Here is a 27,570-nt window from a genome sequence, read left to right as displayed (position 1 = left end):
TCAGAAAGCAGAAGCTGGGGGCATCTCGGTGCATCAGGACACTGCGGAAATTGCACTAGGGCAGGCTCCATCTCCTTTGGCTTGCAAATCCCTGCTCCTTTGGCTGGCAGGCACTTCATGGGGTGGAGGGCCAATTCGCCATGGCGGTTTGTATCTGCAGCAGGCCTGACAGGCTGGGAGAGGAAGGCGTTAATGTTTTCTGACAGGCGACCCCTAATTGTGGGAGCTTTTCTTTTCGGCCTTTCTGTGAAATTCTGACTTAGGCGAGCAGCATAACCAAGTGGTAGGGCATTCAGCATGGCTTGCACTACACTGAGTTGGGGGGGTGGGGTTTGGGGGGGTGGAGTGGAGGAGGGGGGTGCTGGCCCAACATTATTCATGAAGACTTTCAGCTGTTTTTGTCTTTTAACTAACCTTTGAGTTTGATCAGAAGGCTGGCTGGCCTCCCTTTTGCCAAAGGCCCTGCTGGCACCTGGACAATGGAGACAGACTGTTTTTCCTAGTAAAGAGAGATAGCTGGAGGAACCTAAAAGCTGTGTGTACTGGAGGGGGGTGGCTGGGGGAAGGACACGCCAGCTTTACTTCTGTCTGGTCTTCAGGAGAGGGGTGGTTATTGACAGAATTTCCAATTCCCCCAACAGAAGCAGCCGCCCTCTGACTGCTGACCCTGCAGGCTCAACAACTTCATCCAGGCAAATGCACACAGTGGGCTGGTTTTTTCATTCGATTTTCAAATGTCACTCTCTTCCCCCAGCAATACCTTTCTTCTGCTCTTTCTCCCCACTATCCTCCCTCTTTCCAAAGAGTCCACCGGCTGAGCAGAGCTCCAATCTAGAAGTGTCTGGGGTTTTGTTAATTGTAAATAATGATGACAAAAAAGAAAGAACAAATGAGTGAGAAAGAAGAGGGGAAGGAAGAAGAAAAGGAAGAAAGAAAAGAGAGGCGAGAGAGAAAGTGACTCAGATGACAGAGAAAGACAGATCCAAAGAAAGGCAGGCAGAAGTGGTTTGGTTCAGAGAGGATGCGGAGGGCGGGGCTATGCTGGGGTCGAGTCCGGAGGCGGTGGGGCTGGCTGCCCTGAACCCGGTAGTGCAGGCTTCCCGGGCCCGCGGGGGAGCAGGGAGCGGCGAGGGGGAGGCTCTCTCTAAGGTCTCGCATTTGGCAGGTGCAGAGCTTTTGTCCCCTACATCCACTTCCTGCTTCGACAGCCCGGACCCAGGGCCCAGTCCTCTCCAACGCACTTTACAGAAAGTGACTCCCTCCAAGGAGTGTGGGTTGGCGGCTTTCCCCCATCTCGTCCCCAAAATAGCCCTGGTAGCCAGAGCATCAAAGGCGGCTTTGTAAGCGGCCGCCCGCTGGCTGCCTAGAGGGGGGCGCACGCGGGACGTTCTGGGAGCGCGTCCCACTCCTGTCTCCAACCTCTCTCTATGCTCTCTGTCATTTATTCCCCTATCCTCGCCTCTCCTTTATTCTTTCTCCCTCTTGTTTTTCTCGTCTGCTTTCTCCATCTTTTCCTCCCTCCTCTCTCCCACCCCGGCAACCTACGCTCGAGTTTCTCTTCCCTTCTGTCTTCTCCCTCCTTCCTTGCCTTCTCTCCTCCTTTCTCTCGGTCTCTCTCTACTTTTTCTTTTCCCATCTCCTCTATGTCTCTCTTAATCTATCTCTGTTTCTTTCTCACCCCCTACTCCTACCTGTTCCTCCTTTTCACACCTCTCCCCTCGGGTCCCCACGCCTCCTCTTCCTCCTCCCAGCTTCAGGTAGCCTGGAGAGTTCCCGGCGCGCGCAGCTGACAGCGGACGCATGCCTGCAGCCAATCAACGCCCGGATGCGCTACAGCTTGAATAAATCATTAAGCCTGACACGCGCTCAGGACCCGCGCTCCGCGCTGCAACTTGCTTCCTGCCATTAACCTACACACCCTCTTTTGTAACAACCTAATCTTGCATACAAAGGAAGAAGGAATATAACTTCAACCTGCGCTAGATCCAAGCCATTCGCTTTCGCAGTGGGTAAACAACCTTAGTGTCAGCGAATCCACTTCCCTCCTTACCGTTGACTCCGGATAACCTGGAGCTTCTCCGGAAGTCCGAAAAGAACTATTTCTTGGCTCAGGAGTGGAGAGAGGGAGAAAGGAATTCAGAGGCTTTTCAGCAATAAGTAAAAGGACCTGAGGTTGCGGACGATTATTACACCACAAAAGCATCCACAGTGTTGTTGTTGTTGTTTTTTTAAAGAAGTTGCAATAACTGATGCTTCTTGGAGAGCACTCTCTAGAAAATACAAATTAACACAACTAAGTTCTAGAAATGTTGACCAGATTTAATACTTTGTCCTTCCCCTTTGAAATGAGTGCATAAATTGCAGAGCGAATGAATAGGGGAAAGAAAGTAGGGGTGGCTTCCAACAGCAGCAACAGCTTTGCTGATCTTAACGGCAAGTCCCCAGTACCACCCCACTACCTGGTTCAGAAAGATCTTAAGAAGCACGTATCTCTTGCATTGATATAGCCATTGGTTGCTCTAAAGCCCTTTCATTTTCTGTTCATCTGGTGATCTATAGTACCACCCCACTACCTGGTTCAGAAAGATCTTAACAAGCGCATATCTCTTGCATTGATATAGTCATTGGTTGCTCTAAAGCCCTTTCATTTTCTGTTCATCTGGTGATCTATGCAAAGGAAGGTATCATTTTTCCCATTTTTCCAGAAGAGAAAACTGTAATTGACTTCACTCCTGGCTCAAAAAGATGAAGCGATGTTTCTAGAGTTACATGTTGTATGGAGTTGGGTTCACCCATACTCTAGGATTTTTCTTACTCAAAATCCCAAGAGTCCCTGAAAAATCTTACACAAAACTAGTATATCCATGAGATCCTATGGGGAAATGGCCTGTGTAGCAGACAGAGTCGGCAAGAGACATGATGGCCCAAGGGTAAATGACAAAGTTTAACAGAAAGACAGAGATATTGGTGAGGTTAACAAAAATGATGCTGCACCCAGAGACTAGGAACAAGGGAGAGCTGTTACCAGCTCTGGGCCTTAATTAAGGGGCAAGAGAAGCGGGTTGTTACTAGACTTCAGCAAGAGCTGTATCTGCGGGAGAGAAGCCTCCTGACAAGAGCCCTAGCCTTAGGACAAGGAGTAGAGCCACTGTCAAAGCAATAGGGCCTAGGCAGGGATGCAGCAGGGATAAAAATATCCCAACCTATCTCCCCTCCTACTTTGCCAACTCCTGCTGGTGTCTCCCACTGGCCAAACCCAAGAGGAAGCCAGAAAGTCACACAACTCTTGTGATTAATTCCATAAAGATAAGCCTACCTCCTGAGACAGAGAGAAGAGCAGAGAAGGGTGGAGAGTGCAAGTGGAGGGGAAACGAAGAATGAGAAACACAACTTTCAGCGAAGCAGAGAAAACCATCCCCATTTGTCCATTTAGTCAACAAATACCTATCTTCCCAGGGGCAGAGGAGACAAGACAAGACAAGTAATGTCTCTAGCTTCAGGGAGGTTACAATGTAGTAGGGGATAATTGACAATAATCATATAACCAAACAAAGATACAGCATTTTCAGATAGTGGTAAATGCCAGGAAGGAAAAACAGGGTTAATGGACAGTGATTGTAGCAGATGGAGAGCTGCTTTAAAGAGAGTGGTCAGGAAAAGCTTCCTGGAGGAGGTGGCACTTGAGGTAAGGCAAACTGGGCTTCTTAGAAAAATCTCCCTTGATTCCACATCTACTATCAGGCTTTTTCTACGTGGTTTGTGGGTAAGAATCCAATTTGGGCTGTGATCTAGATGCATCTGACCAGTTCCCAGGAAAATGAGCTACAGGACTGGAAGATAAGAATAGCAACAACAGCAGGGGATAACATTTACACATAGCTTGTAATCTCTGCCATCAAGCCTTTTCTTAACTCCTTTACGTGGCTTCACTAGCTGCTGTGTATATCAAGGAACTGGTCTGTTACTTCTGTGTTTAAACATCCCCAGCACTGCAAGAACAGTGAAGTGGAAAGGCACGTTCTATTGCTCTTTCTTAAGACATCTCAGTCTTACTCCTTTGAAGTTCTTTGCAAACCACAGAATAGTTTCTTCTCTCTTCCTTGGTGGGTCCTGCCTGATGTGAACTTGAGATAGATTCTTCTTGATGCATCTCCTCCTACTCTCAATTTAAAATGTTAAAAGAACTGTGTCAGAGAGGTGAAACCTGTGCACCAATAGCTTTCTCCCAGCCTCTGATGATGTGTGCCATTCAACAGCTCTGCAGCCGCAGCAGGTCTGTATTTTCTTTCTCTCCCGCACTCTCCGCTCCTCCTCGTCGATTTCGGGCGTGTCTTCAGTCTTAACTCGGTGGTCTCCAAGCCTTTGTTGAATAGGTGAGATTTCTCAGTCAATAAAGTCAACGCAGTTTTCTACCCCAGCATTCCCCTCCTCTCTCTTTCTCTCAAAAAAGAAAAAGAAAAAAAGAAAGAAAGAAAGAAAAAAGGAAAAAAGAAAGAGAAAGGAAGGAAGAAAGAGAGAAAGAAAAAATAGAAAGAAAGAAAGAAAGAAAGAAAAGAAAGAAGAAAGAGAAAGAAAGAAAGAAAGAGAAAGAAAAAGAAAGAAAGAAAGAAAGAAGAAAGAAAGAAAGAAAGAAAGAAGAAAGAAAGAAAGAAAGAGAAAGAAAGAAAGAAAGAAAGAAAGAAAGAAAGAAAGAAAGAAAGAAAGAAGAAAGAAAGAAAGAGAAAGAAAGAAAAAAGAAAAATGGGTGGGGGCTAAGACGGGGGAGAGCTACTATTGCTAGCCTCTGGGGTCTACATTTTGTATTTCGCTGACAGCCCAGGGCCGCTCCAAAGCCCGCCGCGCAGCCAATGGGCAGCGGTGATTTATGGAGCTGACTAACGCGCGCTGAATGCGGCCTGTCAGAGCTCTGTGAATGGCTTCCCTCCGCCGCACAAGCCCCGGCTTTGTGTTGCTAAGCGATTAGAGCAGATGTAATGAGATTTTGCCCAATCCTCGCTTTGCCCTTTCCTAGCTTCGGCAAAATTGTGTGTGTTTTTGTGAAATTTTCGAGTTTGCATTGTGGCAAACAACGACTAACTTTGCCTCGAGTTTAAGAAGACTGGATATTTCCCATTCAGAAGTGAGTAAAGAACACCTGTCCTTACAGGAGAAGGAAAAAAAAATCCCCTTTTATGGGGGCTGAAACATTATCCTAATGTTATATTCATAGCCATAAATGACTTGCTACACTTTCTTTGCATACCTTATCTGGAAACTTGCAAAGGAGCTAAATTAAAGGAAAGAGAAATGGAGAGTGGGGGTGGAGCCCATCTCTGGTCCTACAAATGAGAAGATAAAAATAAAAGCAGGCATCACAAAAGCATTACTTCTCTCAAGTAAGCTCTAAATTGGCCCACTGCTGGCAGAAAGTCCGATTATTTATGGCGATGAGGAATTTACTGATTTTTTTTTCCTTAATTACGCTCATCTCTTTGAAAGGGACTGAAGCCTCAATGTGCATTCTATAGAGGGTCATTTAGCAAAATGACATCAGACGCTGTGGCGTGCTCCGCGCATCGTGGCTTTAAAAAATGATTATTCTGTGCCACTAAATGGTATAGATGTACCAACACAGACTAGATTTTTAACTCTGGAAGACGTGCTGGCTACCCGTTCTTTGTTGGGTTTTGTAAGATGCATTTTGCGCTCGGCTTTCCGCTTGGCTGGAGACACGCAAACTGAATCTGCAAGTAATGCAGGCGGCGAGCGAGGAGCCGGCGAGAGGCCGAGTAGGATTCTAATCACGTCCTTGCTAACTGACAAGAAGCAAGCCAGCCAAAAACCCACCAATTTCTTTTTGAATCTTGGTAATTGGGTACTTTTACACGCAGCTCACGCTATTCGGATAGAGTCACAAGCTTAGACCAGTGTCTCAAAGCGACCACACATTTCTAATGCGTTTTTTTAATTAAAATCTCAATCCGTTTGGAATGAATTCATATCATATGTGCCTCTTACTTAAAATCAATATAGCAAGTATGTGTATTGGAGAAAATGAGTAGAAAATGTATGCCTGGAAGTGAGGGAAGAGAAACATACTCACCACTAGGAGTTTGTATGTGGAGAGGGATGCCTCTCCAACCCCCATCCCAGAACCACCATCCTCCCTACCCAGACCTAGTCTCCATTATTTCATCCAGCCCTACCATAGTTTCACAGGGAGGAACTCAGAATGGAGTTGAGAATTGGAAAATGGTGGAGGACCCTCTCTTTCTGATTCACTTTTTTGGGGGATTTAAATTTTGATCAAAGGATAATGCAGCCATTAGTCATCATCTATTCTTTTGGTGGGCGTGTACATTTGCAGCATAGGATAGAAAGAAAACAGATATACATGCACACACACACACACACACACACTCATTCATCATAAAGTAAACATTTGGATGGGACTGGCCATAGCACTTATCATTGTCATTTCTGCCACTTAGCATGTTTTGCAACATTTTCTTCTCCATCCACCTCTTCCCTTTGACATTTTCATAAAAGTGGACCGGGACATCAGAGTCAAAGAAAGCTTAGAGTCAGCTGATTATTTTCATTTTAAAAAAAGGAAAAAAGTTTTATTACGAAACTAGTTTGTATAAAACAGGGTTATACATATTTTTGTAAGTTTGTAATAAAACAGTAAGAAAAAAAAGGCAGTAATAGAAATCTCCAAAAGGCAACCTATCAAAACCAACTGGCTGCCACTTTGAGTTTGGACAGTAGCTGCATAAACTTTGTTCTTCTTGAACAGTATTTAATAACATCATTAATACATTAACAACATTTCTATAAAGTAAGACACATTGGTGCTGAAGTACAACTGGTGGCCTCTTGATCTCACCTATGAGGAGAGTTCTTTACAAAACCACATAGGGAAAATGGCAGTTGTAAGGTGAACTACACATCTAAAATATGCAGAGGTAATAGCATTACATGTTAAAGTATCAAGATATACACATTTTAAACCATTTGTACAAAACTTCTATAAATTTTTCTCTCTCTTTCTCTCTTATGTACAAAAATATCTTAATATATCCCCAAACTGGTTAGGATAGATACAAATAGATTTTTTATAATAAAAAATTCACAAAAGATTGGAAGCATTCTATAATGAAAATGGTAGAAGAGACAGTGTGAGGGAAGCCATGGGGTTTGGGAATCGGGCCCTGGAGGAGAAGCAGGGTTTCAAAGGGCTGAGAATAGCATAGTTTCACTGTAAACCAATGTCTACAGCTTACTGGGGTGGGGGCTACTGAGACGAAAGACACCAACTCGTTTCTAGAGGGCTAAGAACTGCACTTTGAGAGAGGGCGGGGAGGTGAACGGACCCGAGCAAGAGCTTTCAGCTGTGCGTGTTAGAGGTGGTGGGAGTTACTATAATGCGTGTGCTGCTCCCTTCTGCCAGGAGCCCACTGCTTTTGCACACAAGCTGCATTTTGCGCGTTGACTCAGGTCCCAGTTGCTCTTCATATCTCCGTGAATGATTGGAGTGCAAAGATACTGTTCTGAGCGCTTCCCGTTTTCTGAAAGCCATGTCTCTCAGGCATGCCTCGCTTAGTTGGCGTTGGGGTTGGTTGACTGTTTTCGTTTTTCTCTTCTTCTCTTTTCTTCTTCTTCTTCTTTTTTTTCTTTTCCTTTTCTCCCCCTCCCAACGCCACTGGCAAGAAAGCACTAAAGTTGCAGGTTGTGCGATCACCCTATAACATAAGGAAAAGAAAAGGAGAGGTTAATTTGAACGTGTAGGCTAGTGGTAGAGGGAGATGGAGGTCTGGGGAAAGAGTCTGTCAGGTAGACATCTCTTTTGACATGTCCCAGTATTCGGTTCACCAGTATCTCTGCACCTCACTACTACCCTTCACTCCTTGGAGACCTGGGCAAAGCCATTTTCAGAGGCCAATGCTGAAACTAACAAACTAGGACTTGAAATCGACCAACTTTCACAAATCCTTTAAATAAAAATCCCCTTATCTCCTTGGAGACATCCCCACTTCCACAGACACTCAGAGGGAGGACGAAGGCAAGAATACCCACCTGCCCGCCCCAAAATGCAACCTACCTGCTTCCAAAGTCCATTCGCACCAGGGCCTGACCAGGCCGAGCCCCTCAGAACCAGTTGGTGAAGTCGAGCAGCTCCTGCTCCTCGGGGCTGAGCGGGTCGTAAGAGCCCTCGTCCGACGAGTAGGATGAGACCGGCGAGCCGGCCATGGAGTTCAAGTCGTTGGAGTAGTTGGGGGAGATGGTGGGCGACAGGACGCCAGCCTGGAAGGCGGCGCTCACCGCGTCATGCTCGTCCAGCAGCTGCTGCAGGGCGCGGATGTATTCGACGGCCGAGCGCAGTGTCTCCACCTTACTCATCTTCTTGTTGGCCGCGCCGTTGGGGACGTGCTCCCGAAGGGTGGCAAAGCCCAGGTTGACCAACTTGACGCGGTTGCGCTCGCGCTCATTGCGGCGCGCCACGGCGGCCGGCTGCTGCTGCGGGAGGCTGTAGCCAAAGCCGCTGAAGTTGAGCCGGCGTTTGCAGCGCATCAGTTCGGGCGAAGACGAGCGCTGTCGCTTGACTTGCTTGGGCGCTGACTTGTGACCGCCCCCTGAGGGCTGGCCGTCGGCCGCCTGTCTCAGCTGCGGCGCCTGCTGCTGCTGCTGCTGCTGCTGCTGCTGCTGCGCGCTTTGCGCTGCCGCTGCGGCTGCTGCGGCCGCCGCGGCTGCGGCCGTGGCAAAGAAACAGGCTGCGGGCGGCAGGAAGGGCTGCTGGGGCTGCGGCTGGGGCTGCTGGCCGGCGCCGCCGCTCTCCATCTTGGCAGAGCTTTCCATGCGCAGCGGCGGCCAAGGAGTCGCGGAATCAGAGCGATCCGGGACGCGAGGTGCGGGGTCCGCGAGGGGGACACAGAGAGGACTTGGGTGCAGGAACAGAGAGGGAAAGAAGAGGAAATATGAAGCGGGAGCCCTGAAGGAAGTTAAAAAATATATACAAAATCCCCGGGAGACTTCTTAGAGTGGGAGCAAAGAAGGTGAAAATGCTTTTTCTCCTCCCTGCACGCCGCCTCCTCCTCCCTCCCCTCCTCCCTTCGCGGGTTGGCTTCGGGAGCCTCGCGTGGCGCTCGCGTGTGAGGCTGCCGCTGGCGCCTTCTTGTTTCTAAGAAAAAAAAAAAAAGCAGAAGCAGCAGCAAAAGTCAGTGCTGAGCGCGCTCTGCCGCGTCTCGCGTTCCTCTCCTACTAAGGCTGCGCTCTCTTGCGCCGGGTCTCGGTCTGGTCTCTCCAGCCGTGGCTCAGGCTGTTTTTATTATTTTGTTAACTCCCTTTCTTTCTGATTTGCTTCTTTCACTCGCCCTCCCTGGCCGGATCCCTGTCGGTGCGCCTTCCACGTTCCCTGGCCAGAAGTGAGAGAGTGCTGGGCTGCCGGAGTGCGTCCGCCTTTTCAATGGGACACCCAGCCCCACGCGCAGCCCTGGCCCCGCCTCGCCCCCCACTCCCCGCTGCTGCAGCGAGCCGCTGCAGCCCCCACTCCCCCCTCCTCTTACCTCCTCCTCCCACCCACTCCCTAAACTCCCCCTCCTCCTCTCCTCTCCCCCCTCCCGTTCCTTTCTCCCGCTCCTTGCAAACTCTCCATTCAGCTGGGTTTGTTGTTGCAGTGCGTGCGCCTGGCGCGTGCCGGACTCCCGGCTGAATAAACAGGCGGCGCGCTCGGGGCGGGCTGCAGCCGGGGGTGGCTTTAGGAAGGGGGTGGGGGGCGTCACAGGAGGGACAAATAGGTCTAGGAATTGAGGTGTATAGGTGGAAAGATTTGCGGTGAAGCTCTCTTAGATTCTGCTAAGAACTTGAAGCAAAGCGCAGGGAAGGGTTTGGGCAGAAAAAATGGCACAGGAACGGTGTGGAGGTGAGGAGGGAGTGGGGCTCGACTTCTCCTGTTTTCTCCCTCTTCTCACTGCTGTTCTCTTAGCGTTCTTCGGTGACCCTAGGAATTGGAGCAAATTACGATTGAAGTTTAGAAACATGGGTGGGGGAGGGACTCCGTCCAGAACAGGGAAAAAATAGTGCTGGACTATGTGAAAACGTGGGTTCTAGTCCCAAGGCGTCCTCTCAATGCTCTGTGGCTCCTCGAAGTGGCATCCTCTCTGAGCCTTCGCTTCCTCGTCTGCAGCCACAGAACATGGTCTCTAATGTCCCATTCAGCTCTAAAAACTAGGATGTGCTCCCCACAACTGAGCAGGTGTGTAGGGGGCCGAGGGGAAGCGACACGGAGGAGTGGTTGTGAGCCGTCCTTTGGATGGGTGTATATGGCAGGGACGACCCCCTAGGATGACCTCTGGCCCCCTGTACCATCGCCCCCTACCGCCACCCCCTCCCCGTAAGGATTATTTCCGGACCAGCTTAGGGGATATCATAAAGAAGGGAGTGCTCTGGGATATTCCCAGACCCTCGGAGAAGTAAGATGCTGGGCGGGGGTTGAGTGATGGCGCTTAGGGCACTGGTGGAGCTTCCTGGTTGTTCGGCGCCGCCGCGGGCACCTCGGCGGCCTTGGCGCAGCCACCATCCCGCCCCAGGCGTGTGCCCGGCGGGCCGGTGGCAGGCGACTGGGAGCCGAGCCCGGCGGGGCCGCGTGCTGGCGCCGCGAGGGAGGGGGAGGCGCTTGCAGCCGTCGCTCGACCGCTTGGACAGCGCCTGCCCAGGCGCCCTTCCTGGGCCCTTGGCCCTGGCGCTCTCTGGCCAGAACCCCGTCCAGCTTCAGGACGTCTGGGGACGCGGCGCGGCGGAGAAAGCAGACCGAGCAATAGGCCCCATCTCTTTAAGGCTCTGGTCCGGAGAGAGGCTGGGGCACGTCTCGGGTCGTGTCTACATAGGCAGAATGAAGTGGAGGGCAATCATCCATTTGATTTTCCAGTAGAAATAATCCGAGATCTGGGTACAGGAATGATTGTGGTGAATTATCCGGATAATTGGTTCTAATTGAACTCCCCTTTGTGGAGGTGGATCTTTCTAAAGGGCCAGTGGGATGACCCACGGAGCTGCTCTTGGTATGTGGGCTGGCTGAGTGTTTCTGGAACAATAGTGATGATGGTGGGCAGTAAGGATGGGCGGCTCCCGAAGTGAATCACCTCTCTTCTCTGCCTCAGTTTCATCTTTGCAGAATAGGTAGGCTTCAGAGGTATAGGACCAAATCGTGCCAACAGAGGTCAATTCTGTAATCTTTCCCAGCCACACAGCCCCTTCTCCCCACAGTAACCTGTGGCTTGATGGCCTCACAGGACTGGCTGAACCCCGTGGGACTCACACCTCAGGCCTTTCTCCACATCCCCGACCAAGGAAAGGGCCTAAGAGGTCTCTGGAAGTATAGGAGGTGAGCACCCAAAAGCAGAGTCACAACACAGCCTGGGCACCCTGCACCTCCCAGCCAGAGTGAGCCTCAGACCACTTGCAGAAATAGGAATTATTCAGGCACTCCTTACCCATCTCCCACATGACCCAGCTGTGTCCAAATGCTCCATTCACTCTATTTCAGCCAAATAGTTGAGTGTTGGGGATGGGAGGGAGTGTCGCAAACATGGAAGCATCTAGATGTGTTTTCTTTTACATTAAGCTGAAACATGAGCCCAAGACTCCCTACCAACTTGGACTCACTTCACAAAGGTCCAGAGTCTGAGCTCTACCACAATGATGCCCTATAATCTTGAACAAGTCCCTCTGCCTCTACTGGCCTCAGTTTTCTGATCTACACAGAAGGGATGTACACTAGTTACTTTTGAAACTTGTATCTAACAGCTTAGAAAATTTGCTGGTAGCCAGCACGTGTTCTCAGTTTCCTTTTCCAGAATGCATACACAGAGATCTCAATACCAGGGATGTAGAGGACAGAACCTCCTCTCCTCCTCCCCCCGCCCCCTACACACACCATGAAATGGGTGCCCAAATGGAAGTGCATTGTAGTGGAGAAGCCTTGTCTTGTAGTGGCCTTACTCATTGGCCTCAGGCCAGGAGAAAAGACAGTTGTTGCTGGGATCCTTCTGGCCAAAACCGCCAGAACATTTGTCCCTATTCTCCCTATGCCAGCTCCGAGCCTGTCCTCACTCTTCTCACCCTAGTATGCTAAGGTGAGAAGCATGTAAGCTTCCTTACATGCTTTGCAAAGCCTTCCAAGAACCGAGGCGTTCTCCTCCCCCTACTCAAGTAAACCTGGAGTTTGCACCTCAACACTATCATCTCCACTTTCTCCTCCAACCCTAGGGTAGAACAGTCTATAATTTTTCTTTAGAGGTTTGCATTTCTATCCTTGGGGATTCTACCAAAAGAATTTTCCATTGATATTGGCTTTCTGGTTGTTTTCACCAGTGTGAAGCCAAAGATGGGAGGCTCAGGAGCCAAAATTAGAACCCTGCCTCTGACTCTGTGACCTAGATTATAATCCCTCCTCCCGACTTGAGAGAACTCGCCACATGTTCTGCTCTCCTAGGCCCATAGAATTCCAGGTAAAGCAGGCTGATTTGACTTCGTATCTAGGCCCCGTTACCTGAGAGCTGTGTGACCCTGAGACACTCTGGGGGTCTCTATTTCACCTATGCCAATAATTATAGTATCTACCTCCAAGAGTTGTGAGATTTCAATGAGATGTAATTAGAGCACTCTAGCCCAGGTCTAAAGAGAAAGGAATTAATAAGGAAGTCATGCTCACACAACCCACCCAGGAAAGGGTGTGTGGCAGGAGGAGCCTCAGCACTTGGCTTCCTGGAACCACTCTGTGATCATCACTCCAGCCAATGGAGATCCAGTGCCACTCTGTCTCATTGTCCCAGCACCTAGGGGTGAGTCATTCCTGTCATTTTTGAGAAATGGTGGTGATGCTGGCATATTAAGATGATGGAGATAGTAACCCGATTTTTAGACATGAACGGTAGCAAGTAAGACAGACTATAGAGATGTTCTGTGGCCTCCACATGCAAGGGGCTTCAGCAGAGCCACTGGGCCCTGCTTTCTGTGGCTCTCTTGCCACACATTAGGCCTGATTCTGAGCAAGTCCTTAGGGTTTAGTTGGCTAAGACACTTGAACAATGTCCCATTTATCTTCACATGAAGGGAGAAGTAAACAACTCGCAAAAGGGTTTGATACCTTCATTCATAAATGAGGTGGTAGTACTCCCTTTGCCTGTATGTCAAGGGTGTTATGAGAATTAAATCAGATGTTGTTGGGTAATTTGCTTTGCAAGTATCTCCACATATCAGAGATTGTCTTTTCGCTTTTTCAAATAGCAGCATTCGAACAGTGTTCTGTCTTGTCATGGGAGTGGGAGAGTGGGAAGGGCAAAGCACTGATCCCCTTTGGTGAGTATCACCCAGAGTACAGACATTGCAGAAAGGTGAAAAGGCTTCTCTTTCTCCTCCAATACAATAAGGGACTTAATTTCTGCACCTTCATGCCCCTTTCCTATATCAGAACACTCTGGAGCTGAACCATACTTCAGATTAGACTTTATCTTCATTCAGCATCAGGATCTGTAGGGGGAGATGGCTTTCCTAGTTGCCACAGGGGTCTGCTGCCCTGAGATCAGAGACCCTGTGCCCTGAGTCTCCTGCCACCTTAATTTCCATTCACAGCTGAAGGCCAGGCCAGTACCACCTTTGCTGAAGCTCAAGACCTATATATGTTCTCTTGATTGTGTGTTGTCTCTCTGTAAAAAGAAGATATGACTCATCTCTTTGAAAACCAATTTATGCTTTCTCTTTGGGGAGAGGGATTGATATTAAAAGTGAAACTAGGATTTTCATTGGACAAATAATTTAATAAAGTTATATTTTTAACTTTAGTTAGATTCTGAATCAGGGCAAAGGGAGTACAAAGATAAACACAAGTCTTGGATTCTGGATTTTGTTACAGGATTTTAAGTGTAATCCTCAATTTGGGGGTGACTTGAGTTCCAGAAGCAATGGATGCTTTGAGAAAAGTGAGTGTGCTTGGCATTCACAGCCAATATTCATCTTCCAGGAGCTATAATTAATACAGGGCCTCCGTCCTGCTGGGATGTGTGCTGCTCTAAGGCTGTGCTAGACACTTCTACCCAGGGAAAATGAAAAAAACATTACTGCACAATCTACTGCCTCTAAGAATACCCTACCCAAGGTAATTTCAGAAAGGATTGCTGCCCAGCCTGCATTGACTCTGCACCAGCCTTGGAGGGCCTGCTCAGGGGGCAGAATAGCACAAACCATGTATTTGGCTTGGCTCAGCTTCCTGGTCACAGCAGCCAGGCTTGCACCTGCATTAAGGAATTCAGCCTTCTAACAAATCTATTCACTTTTTCAATATGCTTTAAAAAGAAAAAAGTTTGAAAAAACAAAACAAAAAAAGCACAAACTATATTTTATTGTGGCTTTTGGGATAAGGAGGGAATGTGGGGTGGGGTGAGGAGGTAATTTGCAGCCACCCTCACAAGTCCTTTTGAAGTTCTCCAAATAAGGAGAAGTAACGCTAAGTCTTTATATTTTTCTAAAGCCCCATTTACATTATGATTAAATACCTTCCTTGGATGAGCATAAAGAAAGTCGTTAATCTATATAGCTCTCCAAAGAATCAATACATTCTAAACTTTTGTAGGATTTGTTACACTCTATTTTGTTACAGTAGGCCAGCTCCTCTCTGTCTAGGCACATGGCTTTCCTTCCCTCCTCCTCCCCACCTCCTCCAAGAATGAAAATAAAGTAAAGGTCTTTCACGGTAAACAAAACCAGCTGATTCTTCACAGAGAACCCCTGAATAGCTGGAGAAGAAAAAAAAACTTACAATAAATGGTGCATTTTTTTCTCTGCTGGGTATAGTATTCAAGGATCAGGGCAGTATTCAAACAGAGGTCCATTTTTTGCTCAGCAAGAGAGTTTAGAAAAGAAGCGTGGAGTCCATTCAGAGCTCTCCCCCTTCGCAATCGAAGGGCTCTATGAAACCTATCTTCCATGCCTTGTCAGAGTGCTTCTGAGGACCAATTAGTGCTTTGTTGCACGGCTTCCTTGCTGAATCTTTGAGCCGCAAGAAAAAGCGCTCTTGAGTCTCCCCTTATTTTGACCATTTCAGTCATTACTCAGTGTAATAATTAATATGACAACTGGACGCTGGAGTTTGTATAGAAACACCTCAGCTACAGGAGCAAGTGTGCAGTGGGTGGTAACGAGCCGCACATCAGCCGGAGAAGCCACACACACACAAAAGAATGAATGGCAAGAGAGAAAGAGAAGGAATAAAGATAAAATAGTTGGCACAACGCAGGGGAACATAAAACAGACTCAAATGAGAAGAAGGAGGGGGAAAGGGGGGACAATTAGAAGGGGAGGGGGAAAAACTCCCTACAGAGGTTAACTTATTTTGAAACTGTTTTCTGAATAGAACCCTGGACCTGAGTGACCGGATTTCAGGCCATCAAATCTCCCACCCCCACTTTGTGGATCCTCTTGGAACTCGGGGGTGGGGAAGAGGGCTCCAGCAAACTTTAGGTTCTCCCCAGGGTTCTTCTGGAAGGTGTACTCAACATGCTACTCAGCCCAATTCCCAACCCTTTGCACCAGGTTTGGCTTCTGTTTTTATTTTTGCGAAGTCTGTTCCTCTTGGCTCCAACTTCCGTCTTTGGAGTTGTTAATGGAGAAGTTAGGGCGCCATGTAGATTCACCAGGCGAGTGCAGTACTACTACCCTGGGGATGAATGTTGGTGAGAAGCCATTCCAGATAGACCCCCAACAACTCTGCTTCGTTGACCCTCAGAACAGTGCCCCGTGGGGTTCCTGAGCCGTAAGGGGTCTCCCTGGTAGCTCGCAGCCGGGCCAGGCGCTGTGCCCTGGCCCCCGTGCGGTGCCCAGCTCTGCAGGTTCCCGAAAGTGCGCCCCGGGGTGGGGTTGCAACCCGCCCCGTGACGGCATAATAAATAATTAGAGGGTTTAAGCGTGTTAGCCACAGCTCATGCTAATGAGCCAGATAAGGGCTCACGCTAACCCGAAGTGACAGTTTGCATATAGGAGGGAAGAAGAAAAAATCCTGCTTCCTCCCCACGCACAAACTTGATTGCTCCTTCTCAAATTCATGTCCCCAAAACCCTTCCCCCATTCCTCGGACTTCCCTCTTCTCACACGCCCCCACTTCAGCCACACAACACACACACTATCCGTTTTTGACCCTTCCTTTGCCTTTCACCGGGCCCGACGGCATTGTGACGTCACAAAACCCCTGGGTGCCTATATCTGACCTGCGCGGGAAGTTCATTCTGAGTGCGTCCTGGCCAGTCTCAGCCCCCAAGCGGGTGGAACGCACCAAGGGTCTCATCCACGAGGAAGTGCTTTAACGCTCAGGGTCAGGGACCTCTGAGAGCTCTTGGGGACTTGTGCGCCCTTGGATGCTCTTGCGTTCAACAGGGTTAGGGGACTACCGGCTGGGGCGAGGAATGCAGGCGCCTAGAGCCTTGGAGCTCCTGAAATGTTCCTGCCGCCTCCGGAAAGCAAGGGCAGTTTACCGAAGTGACTGAGGTCAGTCGTGTGTCCCCATTGTGTGGCCACGTGTCCTGTGTCCATCACCACCTTCCCAAAGTCCAAGCTCAGCCCGACTCCTTGCGGTGCGGCCTGGGAATGCTCTGCCTATAAATCAGCTTCGTGGCTGGAGCTGTCTCCACCACCGGGGCAAACCTGGACGCTGGCCCCAGGGCAAAGGGAAAGTGTACTCCTAACAGATTCAGGAGGAAGCAGCCGCAGCCTGAGCGCAGCATCTGCCAGGGAAACTGTGCGCCCCAGGTCAGCTAGTTAACTATTTCATCCCTCCCCACCACTCTTCCCCAGGCCAAGTATTTGCAACACGGGCAGGGGAAGAGAGGAAGAGAAGGATTTCTAATAGTAGATATTCACTGTCATGGACTCTTTAGGAAACAGCAACAAAGACAAGATTAAATAAGTTGATATTTGTAAAATGCTGACAACAGTGCACATAGTAAACACTGGATAGGTGTTAAATAAGTACAAACAGACAGAAATAGATAACAGGAGGTATATGCTAATCATCTAAGATGTTAGAAAATGCTGTTCAGATCTAAAAATGATCAAGGTTGACATGCTCATTGATTCATCAAATAACTATGAAACATAATCAGGAATAAGACACAATGAGTGCCTTCAATACATTTGCGACTTAGTAGACATTAAAGGAGATGTATAAGAAAGTCCATTAAAACATGCAGTGGGGGCAACCATGAAGAATCTTCTTCCACATGCTCCCTTCTCTTTGGACTCCCACCTTCCTGCATCTCCCACCCCAAATAAATACACAATCTAGGTAAAAGTGGTGGACTTGTTATGCAAACACATCCTAGTGTCATCCAGCCCCTCTTCCCCAACCAGATGGTCACCTCTAAGCTTCTCCTATATAACAATTCATGAGCAGACACTAATGATTTCAACATACACACACCCTTTGACACGTTACTGTTAGGTGCAATGAAAAGGCAAGTCACTTAAAGAGACAGATCCCAGAAAATCCTGGAACTTTCTACCTCTGTGACCTCTGGCAAGTTGCTCATCGTCTCTCAGGCTCTATAAAATGAGAGGGTTGAGCAAGATGCCTCCCCTCTGATTTGGACTAAATAGAGAATACAGGCATGGACCACATGATCCTCTAGTGGCAACCATTCCTCTCTTTGAACAGACAAACTTGTTTTGCTGTTCTTCTCCCACTGCCCTTCTGCCACAAGAATCTTCAGGAGGCAAATGATGTCATCAGTGAGACCAGTCCTTGCTGGTGCCAGGATTATGGCTCTTGGTAGCCAGAAGGCAATGTCATGGGGTCAGCATGACTTTAGCCCTGGGGACTAGGGCAAGAGATCCGCCATTGGCACATCAGGATGCACATGCAAACGGATGAAGCTCACCATTGTCGCCGACAGCACTGCTTGGGAAATAGGATTCTCCTCTACTCCTGGGCAGTTTTGGGTCTAGAAATTGGGACCCCGAGAAGCTGTAATTTCTGCGAGTTGTGTGGGTCGTTCGCCACCTGCCGGTTATTTCGCAAACTGCAGCTGGGACTGTGAACATATGCAACTTGATTCATTCAGGACTACTTGATTCTATTCCATTAATTCTTCTCCATGCAATTTGGTTCAACCATAGAGCATCGTGTGGACTTAATGACGTTCTCCCCTGATGCTTCCATTAGGGATATCTGAGATGTTTGTTAATATTCAGATTCTGAAGCTTTATCCCAGACCCACCAAATCAGAATCTGGCAAATTAGCTCTTTTAACAAGCTACTTGGTAGTGCTTTTGTATACTAAACATAAAGAACTATTTCTCTAGAGGTATTCTGGGTGATAAGACAGTCTACATTACTCGGGCTCATGAAGAACTAATATATTCTGATAAAGAAGTTAAACTAGCCATGTAAATATGTTAATACTTCATTTGGGTAAGAGGATGCCCTAGTGACTTGAGGGGGAGGAGAGGCTCAGTTAAGTTATTACAAAGATGGCCTTTGATACTGACCCTGAAGAATGGTCAGAAACTTGCAGTGGGAAGAAAAGAGCCACAGGAACAACCTACCCAGCCCCGGAGCCTTTCGCTTCCTTGACTTTCTCCACTCCAGTAGCCTTAGCCTCCATTCCTCTTCAGCCACCCCTTTCAAGTCTGCATCTTGGGCTTTGTCTTTACCCAGAAGAGCCTCACTTTGGAAATCTTAACTTTCCATTCCCACGTGTAGCCTCATCCTCTGATTCTTCCTCATCCTCACTTCTGCCCTACCTCTCTCCAGCCTCCTTTCCTGAGCTCTGTTTCTTCCCAATCTGGTCTCCCTCCAACTCAGGAAAGTTTGATTGATTAACTCATAAACCTATAACTTATAAAATGTGTACCTTCGCATCCTAAAAAAAAGGCCGATACACTCTTTGACCTTGTGACCACCTTTAGCCCTCTGCCAAATTTTTTGAACATTAGTCAACACCCACAGTTTCATTTATTTCTTGCTCTTCCCTCTGGAGTACCCAGAGAGTGTCTGTGGGAGTCTTTCTGGATGAGGGGGACTGAGTAAAGGTTGTGGGCAGGCCTCATCCAATCTGTTGAGGGACTGAGGATGAGTGAGGGAGAACTTACTCTCTCTGCCTGTCTTAGAGCTGGGGCACTAGTCTTCTCCTAACTTTGGACTCAGACTCATACTGGAACTGTAGTCAGGGTCCACAGTTTGTCAACTGCAGATCTTGGGACTCAGCCTCCATAACCACATGAGCTAATTTCTTGAAATACATGTCCATCTACATCTAATCTCTTCCTGGTTCTGTTTTTCTGGAGAACCCAGACTAATACAGTCAACCCCTGACTCTATTTTGCTACACCCCCGAATCTATTTTGCTAAAAGATACATCAGGTCCTACTTTATTTGATCATCTCAATGCATCTGGCCCTGTCGATCACTCATCTCTTGTTGAGATTCTCTCCTCCTTTGACTACCATGGTTCTTATCCTTCCAATCCTTTGTTTCTCAGTACTTAGTTTTTTTAGTTTCTCACCCCCAGTGCCAAGTTCTTTGATGACATATGCTGCCCTTAGAGTTTAGCTTCCACCTCTTCTGCTGATGACTCTCAAATTCTTCGTTCTGGACCGACCTTCCTGGGATCTGAAACTGGTGTGATCAACATTGCTACTGGAATATTCCATGGATTTATCAAGGGCAACATATTTGAAACTGAGATCATGCTTACTCCCTCAACTCGTTCCCTCCTTTTGTGTTCTATATTTCAGGGTTTAGCACCATCCACCCACACAGTCAAACCAGAATCCTGGGGTCATGCCACACTCTCACCACTCTCTCACAGCCACTCCACAACCACCAAGTCTTAACAATTATACACACATACAGACACACACACACATATACACACACAAACACACACATTTAGTATGTATATAATATAAACAAATGTACATAATGAAAAATCCATCTGAATTTAAATCATTTTCTTCCTCCCTATTACTATATCATTGCTTTACTTCAGTATTGTCCCAGCTGGTATTCATGCTTTTAGTTTAATCTCCCTCAAATACCTTTTCTTCACTGCCACCAGAATGATCTAACTAAATGTCACAGTCACACGTATAAAAGGCATCAGAATGTTAAAAAAAAAATGGAACTTTATATTACAGCCCCAGACAAAGTGATCTTTACAAAGTATCACATACCCTATTGCTCCTCTACAAAACCTTTCAGAACAGGGGAACAGGATGGCTGAATAGAAGCCTTCACCTATCATTCTCCCCACAGGAACACCAAATTGTGTGACTATCCACACAAAAAAGCATCTTCATAAGAACCAAAAATCAGGTGAGTGATCACAGTACACTATTTTAGTTTTATATCACTGAAAGGGACACCTAAGAAGGTAGAAAAGACAGTCTTGAATTGCTGATGCAACTCCTCCCCCATCACCCCAACACTCCAGCAGCAGTAGACGCATGGCATGGAGAGAGAATCTGTGTGCTTCGTTAAGGGACAGCAAAGGGATTGTGGGACTTGGCATTGTCTGCCCTGCCACAGTGGAAAGCAACACCAGGCAGAACTCAGTCAGCACCCACAGAGGGAGCATTTAGACCAGGCCTAGCCAGACGAGAATTGCCCATCCTAGTGTTCAAAAGTTTAGTTCCTGCAAGTCTCATCAACATGGGCTAAACAGCTCTTGGGTACTAAATAAACTCAAAAGGCAGTCTGGGCCACAAAGACTGCAATTCCCAGGCAAGTCCTGATGCTATGCTGGGCTCAGAGCCAGTGGACTTGTGGGCCACATGACCTAGTGAATCCCCAGCCAGGCTGGCCAAAGGAGTGCTTCTCTCACCCCTCTTCCAACCCCTGGCAGCACAGCTCACAGCTCCAGGAGAGACTCCTTCCCTCTGTTTGAGGAAAGGAGAGAGAGGAATAAAGAGGGCTTTATCTTGCAATTTGAATATCAGCTCAGCCACAGTAGAATAGGGTGCTAGGCAGAGTCCTGAGGCCCCTATTCCAGGTTCTAGCTCCCAGACAACATTTCTAGACACACCCTGGGACAGAAGAGACCCCACTGCCTTGAAGTGAAGGACCCAGTCGTGGAAAGAACCCTTGGGCCCTGAATGATCAGCAACAGTAACCAGGTAGTATATTCCATGGGCCTTGGGTTAGACGCAGACATGCTGGCTTCAGGTGTGACCCAGCATATTCCTAGCTGTGATGGCTATGAGGAGAGACTCCTTCTGCTTGAGAAACAGAGGAGGAAGAATAAAGGGGACTTAGTCTTGGAGCTTGGGTATGAGGTTGGCCGCAGTGGGGTAAAATAGCAGGCAGGCTCTTGGGTTCCCAATTCCAGGCCTTGGCTCTTGGATGGCATTTCTGGACTGCCCTGGGCCAGAGAGGGCCCACTCCTCTGAAGAGAGAGTCCTAGACCTTGCAGCATTCACAACAAACTGCCCAAACAGCCCTTAGCCCTTGAGTGAAGATCAGTGATAGCCTGGCAGTACTTCCTGTAGGCCTGGGGCAGTGGTAGCCAGGGTGAGACATCCCTCTGTTTGTGGAAAGGGGAAGGAAGAATGGGAAGAACTCTGTCTTGTGGCTTGGGTGCCAGCTCAGCCACAGTAAAAGAGAGCATCAGGTAGGTTCCTAAGGTTTCCAACTCCAGGCTATGGCACCTGGATGTTGAAGAGTTAGGTGTTTAATACCCTCCTTGCAGTATGGGCTTCCATCTCTGGACCAGCCTGGGGCTGGGGAGAATGTGTCACCCTGGCTGGCTTTGCCACCTACTGATTGTAGAGCCCTAGGGCCTTGAGTGAACATAGGCAGTAGCCAGGCAGTAGTTGCCACAGGTCTTGGGCTAGATCCAGTGCTGTGCTGGCTTCAGATCTGACTCAGTGAAATCCTAGTGGTGGTGACCACAGGGGTGCTTGTGTCACTGCTCTGCTCCCCCAGCTCCAGACAGCTCAGCACAGAGTGAGAGACGCTACTCCTCTGGGAGGAAGTAAGGAGAAAAAACAAGAGTCTCTGCCTGGTAATCCAGATAATTCTTCTGGACCTTATCCAACACCACCAAGGTGGTACCTCTGTAAGCTTGCAAGAAGCTATAGTATTACATGGTTTGGAGTTTCCCCTGTTGCAAATACAGCTGCAATGATCAAAAACTTGGATTACAATATCCAAATTTATTAGAATACCTAGAAATCCTTTCCAAAAAGGACTACTACAAACAAGCGCAGATGGTGAGAACTATATGAAATACTAACTCTTCAATGCCCAGACACCAATGAACTAGATGGCCAAGTATCAAGACCATCTAGAAAAACACGACCTCACCAAATGAACTAAATAAGACACCAGGAACCAATGCTGCAGAGATAGAGATATGTGACATTTCAGACAGGGAATTCAGAATAGCTGCTTTGAGAAAAATCAACATAATTCAAGATAACATAGAGAAGGAATTCAGAATTCTATTGGATACATTCAACAGAATTTAAAATAATTAAAAAGAATTAAGCAGAAATTCTGAAGCTGAAAAGTGCAGTAGACATACTGAAGAATGTATTACAGTCATAAGATAATTGACGAAGCAGCAGAAAGAATTAGTGAGCTTGAAGACAGGCTATTTGAAAATACACAAAGGAGACAGAAGAGTAAAAAAAATGAAGCATGCCTACAAGATCTAGAAAATGGCCTTAAAAGAGCAAACCTAAGAGTTGTTGACCTTAAAGAGAAGGTAGAGAGAGAGATGGGGGTAGAAAGTTTTTCAAAGGCATAATAACAGAACTTGCTGAACGTAAAGAACAATATCAATATTCAAGTACAAGAAGATTATAGAACATTAAGCAGATTTAACCCAATTAGGACTACCTGAAGACATTTAATAATCAAAAAAGGTCAAGGATAAAGGAAGGATGCTAAAAGCAGCAAGAGAAAAGAAACAAAAAATGTGCAATGGATCTCCAATACATCTGACAGTAGACGTTTCAGTGGAAACCTTATAGGCATGGAGGAAGTAGCATGGCATATTTAAAGTGCTGGAGGGAAAAAACTATTTTTTCTTTCCAACTTTTATTTTAGGTTCAGGGAATACACGTACAGGTTTGTTACATGGGTAAATTGTATATCACAGGGGTTTGGTGTACCAATTATTTTGTCACCCAGGTAGTGAACATAGTATCTGATAGGTAATTTTTCAATCCTCACCCTTCGCCCACCCTCCAACCTCAAGAAGGACTCAGTATCTATTGTTCTGTTTTTTGTGTCTATCTTCACTCAATGTTTATTTGGTTTTCTATTCTTGCATGAATTCACTTAGGATAATGGCCTCCAGCTCTATCCATGATGCTGCAAATGACATGATTTCATTCATTTTTGTGACATAATATTCCATGGTGTATATGTCGTACATTTTGTTTATCCAGTCTACCATTGATGGGCATCTAGGTTGATTACATATCTTTGCTATTGTTAATAATGCTGCAGCAAACTTGTCCACGTGTGTATCTTTATGGTAGAATGATTTATATTCCTTTGGGTATATAATATAATGCTGGGTCAAATGGTAGTTGGGTGTGTGTATGTCTTCTCTTGAGAAGTGTCTGTTCATGTCCTTTGCTCATTTTTAATGTGGTTGTTTGTTTTTTGTGTATTAGTTTAAGTTCCTCACAGAATCTGAATATTAGACCTTTGTTGGATGCATAGTTTGCAAATATTTTCTCCCATTTTGTAGGTCTTCTTTTTTCTCTGTTGATACTTTATTTTGCTGTGCAGAAGCTCTTTAGTTTAATTAAGTCCCACTTGTCAATTTTTCTTTTTGTTACAATTGCTTTTGGTGTTTTCTTCATGAAATTTTTGTCAGGGCTGATGTCCAGAATGGTATTTCCTAGATTTTCTTCTAGGGTTCTTAACGTTTTAGGTTTTACAAATTTTAGGTTTTTAAAGTTTTAGGTCTTTTAATCATCTTGAGTTGACTTTTGTATATGGTGAAAGGAAGGAGTACAGTTTCAATCTTCAGCATATGGCTAGTCCTCTATCCCAGCACCATTTATTGAACAGGGATTCCTTTCCCCATTGCTTATTATTGTCAGCTTTGTTGAAAATCAAGTAATTATAGATGTGCAACTTTATTTCTGAGTTCTCTAACCTGTTCCATTAGTCTATGTGTCTGTTTTTGTAACAGTGCCATGCTGTTTTGGTTACTTTAGCCTTGTGGTATGGTTTGAAGTTGGGTAGTGTGATGCCTCTGACTTTGTTCTTTTTGCTTAGGATTGTTTTGAATACCTAGGTTCTTTTTTGGTTTCATTTGAATTTTAGAATTTTATCTTCTTATTCTGTGAAAAACAAGTCATTGGTAGTTTCATAGAAATAGCAATGAATCTGTTTTGGGTAGTATGGCCATTTTACCAATGTTAATTCTTCCTACCCATGGAGATGGAATGTTTTTCCATTTGCTTGTGTTGTGTCTGATTTCTTTCAGCAGTGTTTTGTAATTCTCATTGTAGAGATCTTTCACCTCCCCGGTTGGCTGTATTCCCAGGTATTTTATTATTTTTGTGGCTATTGTGAATGTGATTGTGTTCTTAATATGACTCCCAGCTTGGATGTTATTGTGTACAGAAATGCTACTAATTTTTATACATTTATTTTTTTTATTCTGAAACTTTGATGAAGTTGTTTATCAGATCTAGATGCCTTAGAGCAGATACAATAGGGTTTTTTCTTGGTGTGGGATCATAACATCTACGAAGAGAGAGGATCCTATACCAAGAGGATCCTAACATCTATGAAGGATATAACATCCTCTCCTATTTGGATGTCTTTTATTTCTTTCTCTTGCCAGATTACTCTGGCTAGGACTTCTAGTACTATGTTGAATAGGAGTGGTGAGAGTAGGCCTCCTTGTCTTGTTCCAGTTCTCAAGCTTCCAGTTTTTGCTATTCAGTATGATGTTGGCTGTGGGTTGATCATAGATGGCTCGTATTATTTTGAGGTGTGTTCCTTTGATGCCTAGTTTGTTGAGGGTTTTTAACATGAAGGAATGTTGAGTTTTATCAAAAGCCTTTTCTGCATCTATTGAGAAGATCATGTGGTTTTTGTTTTTAGTTCTGTTTTTGTGATAAATCACATTTATTGATTTTCCTATGTTGAATCAACATTGCATCCCAGGAATATAGTCTACTTGATCACTGTGGATTTGCTTTGTGATAGTTTCCCACTATTTTTGTGTGGCTTTCTAAGTCTTTTTGTAGACCTCTAAGAATTTATGAATCCGGGTGTTCCAGTGCGGGGTGCATATATAGTTAGGATACTTAAGTCTTCTGGTTGAATCGAACTCTCTATTATTATGTGATCCTCTACTTCATTATTTTTTATCATTGTTGGTTTAAAGTCTGTTTTGCCTGAAGTAACAATATCTATCCCTGCTCTTTTTTGTTTTCCATTTGCTTGATTTCTCCATCTTTTTACTTTTAGCCTATGGATGTCATTCATGTCAGATGGTTCTCTTGAAGACAGCATATAGTTTGGTCTTGCTTCTGTATCCAGCTTGCTATCTGTGTCTTTTAATTGGAGGGATTTAGCCTACTTACATGCTAGTTTAATATGGAAATGTTCAGATTTGATCCTATTATTGTGTTATTAGCTGGTTGTTATGTAAATTGTGTAGTTGCTTTACAGTGTCAATGGTCTATGTACTTATTGTCGTGGCCAGTAATGGTTTTTTGTTTCCATGTTTAGCACTCCTTAAAGATCTGTTGTAAGGCAGGTTTGTTGGTAATGAATTCCATTGGCATTTGCTTATCTGAAAAGAGTTTTATTTCTTCTTTACTTTTTGAAGCTTAGTTTGTCTGGATATAAAATTCTTGGTTGGAATTTATTTTCTTTAGGAATGCTGAATATAGATCCCCAATTTCTTCTGGTTTGTAGGGCTTCTGCTGAAAGGTCAGCTGTTACCCTGATAGGGTTTCCTTTGCAAGTGACCTGCCCTTTCTCTCCAGCTGCCTTTAATATATATTTTTTCCTCACTGACCTTGGAGATTCTGATGACTATATGTCTTGGGGATGGTCATCTTGTATAGTATATCAGAGGTTCTCTGAATTTTCTGAATATGAATGTCAACCTAACAAGATTGGGAAAATTTTTGTGGACGATATTTTCAAATATGTTTCCCAAGTTGCTTGCTCTCTCTTCCTCTCTTTCAGGGATGCCAGTGACTCACAGGTTAGGTCTCTTTACATAATCCCACATTTCTCAGAGGTTTTGCTTATTTTAAAAATTTTGTTTTTCTTTATTTTTGTCTCACTGAACTAATTCAAAGAACCAGTCTTTGAGCTCTGAATTATTTCCTCAGCTCAGTTGATTCTGCTGTTAATATTGTGTTATGAAATTCTTGTAGTGAGTCATTCAGCTCTATTAGATCAGTTTGGTTCTTTCTTAAAATGGAAATTTTGAATTTCATCTCTTGAATCTTTTACTGAATTCCTTAGATTCTTTGGATTGGGTTTCAGCTTTCTTCTGAATGTCTATGATATTCATTGCCATCTAGATTCTGAATTTTATGTCTGTCATTTCAGTCATTTCATTCTCCTTAAGAAGCATCACTGGAAAGCTAATGTGGTCTTTTGGAGATGAGAAGCTTTGGCTTTTAGAATTGTCAGAGTTGTCATGCTGGTTCTTTCTCATCTGTGTGGGATGATGTTCTTTAACTATGGTGTCATTTCAGCAGTCAGTTGGCTTCATTTCTAGATGTTTTCAGAGGGCCAGGCTTTGTGCAGGGTCTGTCTTTGTGGCTGAATTCTTGCTCATGGTTTCACAGTGGGGTGTATTAGCAAAGTATTTTTGCTGTTGTAATTTCAGCTGCAGTTCAGTAGATGGCACTTAAACATAAGGGCCATTAGATAGGTTCTCACTCAGTTGCATGGCTCCTCTGTATTTCCTCCTGCTTGCCTCCATCTTCTCAGTGCTCTGACAGTGCAGGCTCCTCTCCCAATCAAGTGCTGGCCACAGATCTTGGCTTGGCACTCCCAGGCTGCACACTGCAGCCCTGGGGCAAGCTTGGGCTTTTGTTTCCTCCCTAGCTTAAGGTCTGCAGGGGCAGAGACCTTGGCAGTGGCAATGGCAGAAGGCCTGTCACTTGTACCTGGGAGCTCCACCCCAGAGAAATGCACAACCATTGCCAATTGGAATCATCACCTACAGGTGGGGTGGCTGCTTTGTAGTCCCAAACTGGGGGCCCTGCATGGTTAAGAAGAGCAGGGAGTCAGGGTCTCACAGTGAAGAGAGACTGGGCTCCTGTCTATATGGAAGCTGCATAATGAAGCTGTGAGCAAAACGATCAGGGTCTTTGTTCACTCCCCAGCCCAAGAGCAGCAAGGGCAGGTACCATGGCAGTGGTAGTGCCAGAGGGGTTGTCAGTTGCTTCTAGGAGCTCTGCCCTAGAGAAACACAGAGCTGCTGCCAATGGGAACATTTAGCTGAAGGTGGGACAGCGGTGTTGCAGGCCTAAGCCAGGGGGCCCTGCCCGGTGAAGAACAAGGTGTGTAGAAGGCTCTGGGGGAAGACAGTCTGGCCT

The 27,570-nt window shown here is 46.1% G+C and overlaps 2 protein-coding genes across 2 annotated transcripts in view; one reads left to right on the top strand and one right to left on the bottom strand.

Annotated features, from left to right (window-relative positions):
• Positions 1 to 6,571: 6,571 nt before the first annotated feature.
• Positions 6,572 to 9,441, bottom strand: ASCL1 (achaete-scute family bHLH transcription factor 1). The gene is made up of 2 exons (XM_003269935.3): positions 8,084 to 9,441; positions 6,572 to 7,724 (listed from the first exon to the last, which is right to left on the bottom strand). Exon 1 carries the CDS (start codon positions 8,836 to 8,838, stop codon positions 8,131 to 8,133), a length of 708 nt encoding a protein of 235 aa, XP_003269983.1. The 5' UTR covers positions 8,839 to 9,441; the 3' UTR covers positions 6,572 to 7,724; positions 8,084 to 8,130.
• The window catches only part of PAH (phenylalanine hydroxylase), a 105,404-nt gene continuing 86,478 nt past the window's right edge, over positions 8,645 to 27,570 (top strand). Inside the window, exon 1 of the mRNA XM_003269933.3 lies at positions 8,645 to 8,888. The gene's annotated coding sequence lies outside the window, so the exon portion shown is untranslated. The remainder of the gene's footprint in view (positions 8,889 to 27,570) is intronic.

Source organism: Nomascus leucogenys, chromosome 10 (assembly GCF_006542625.1).
Source record: "Nomascus leucogenys isolate Asia chromosome 10, Asia_NLE_v1, whole genome shotgun sequence".
NCBI classification, from domain to species: domain Eukaryota; kingdom Metazoa; phylum Chordata; class Mammalia; order Primates; family Hylobatidae; genus Nomascus; species Nomascus leucogenys.
Note: the sequence above shows the minus strand (reverse complement) of the source record. Positions and strands in the feature narration are given on the sequence as shown.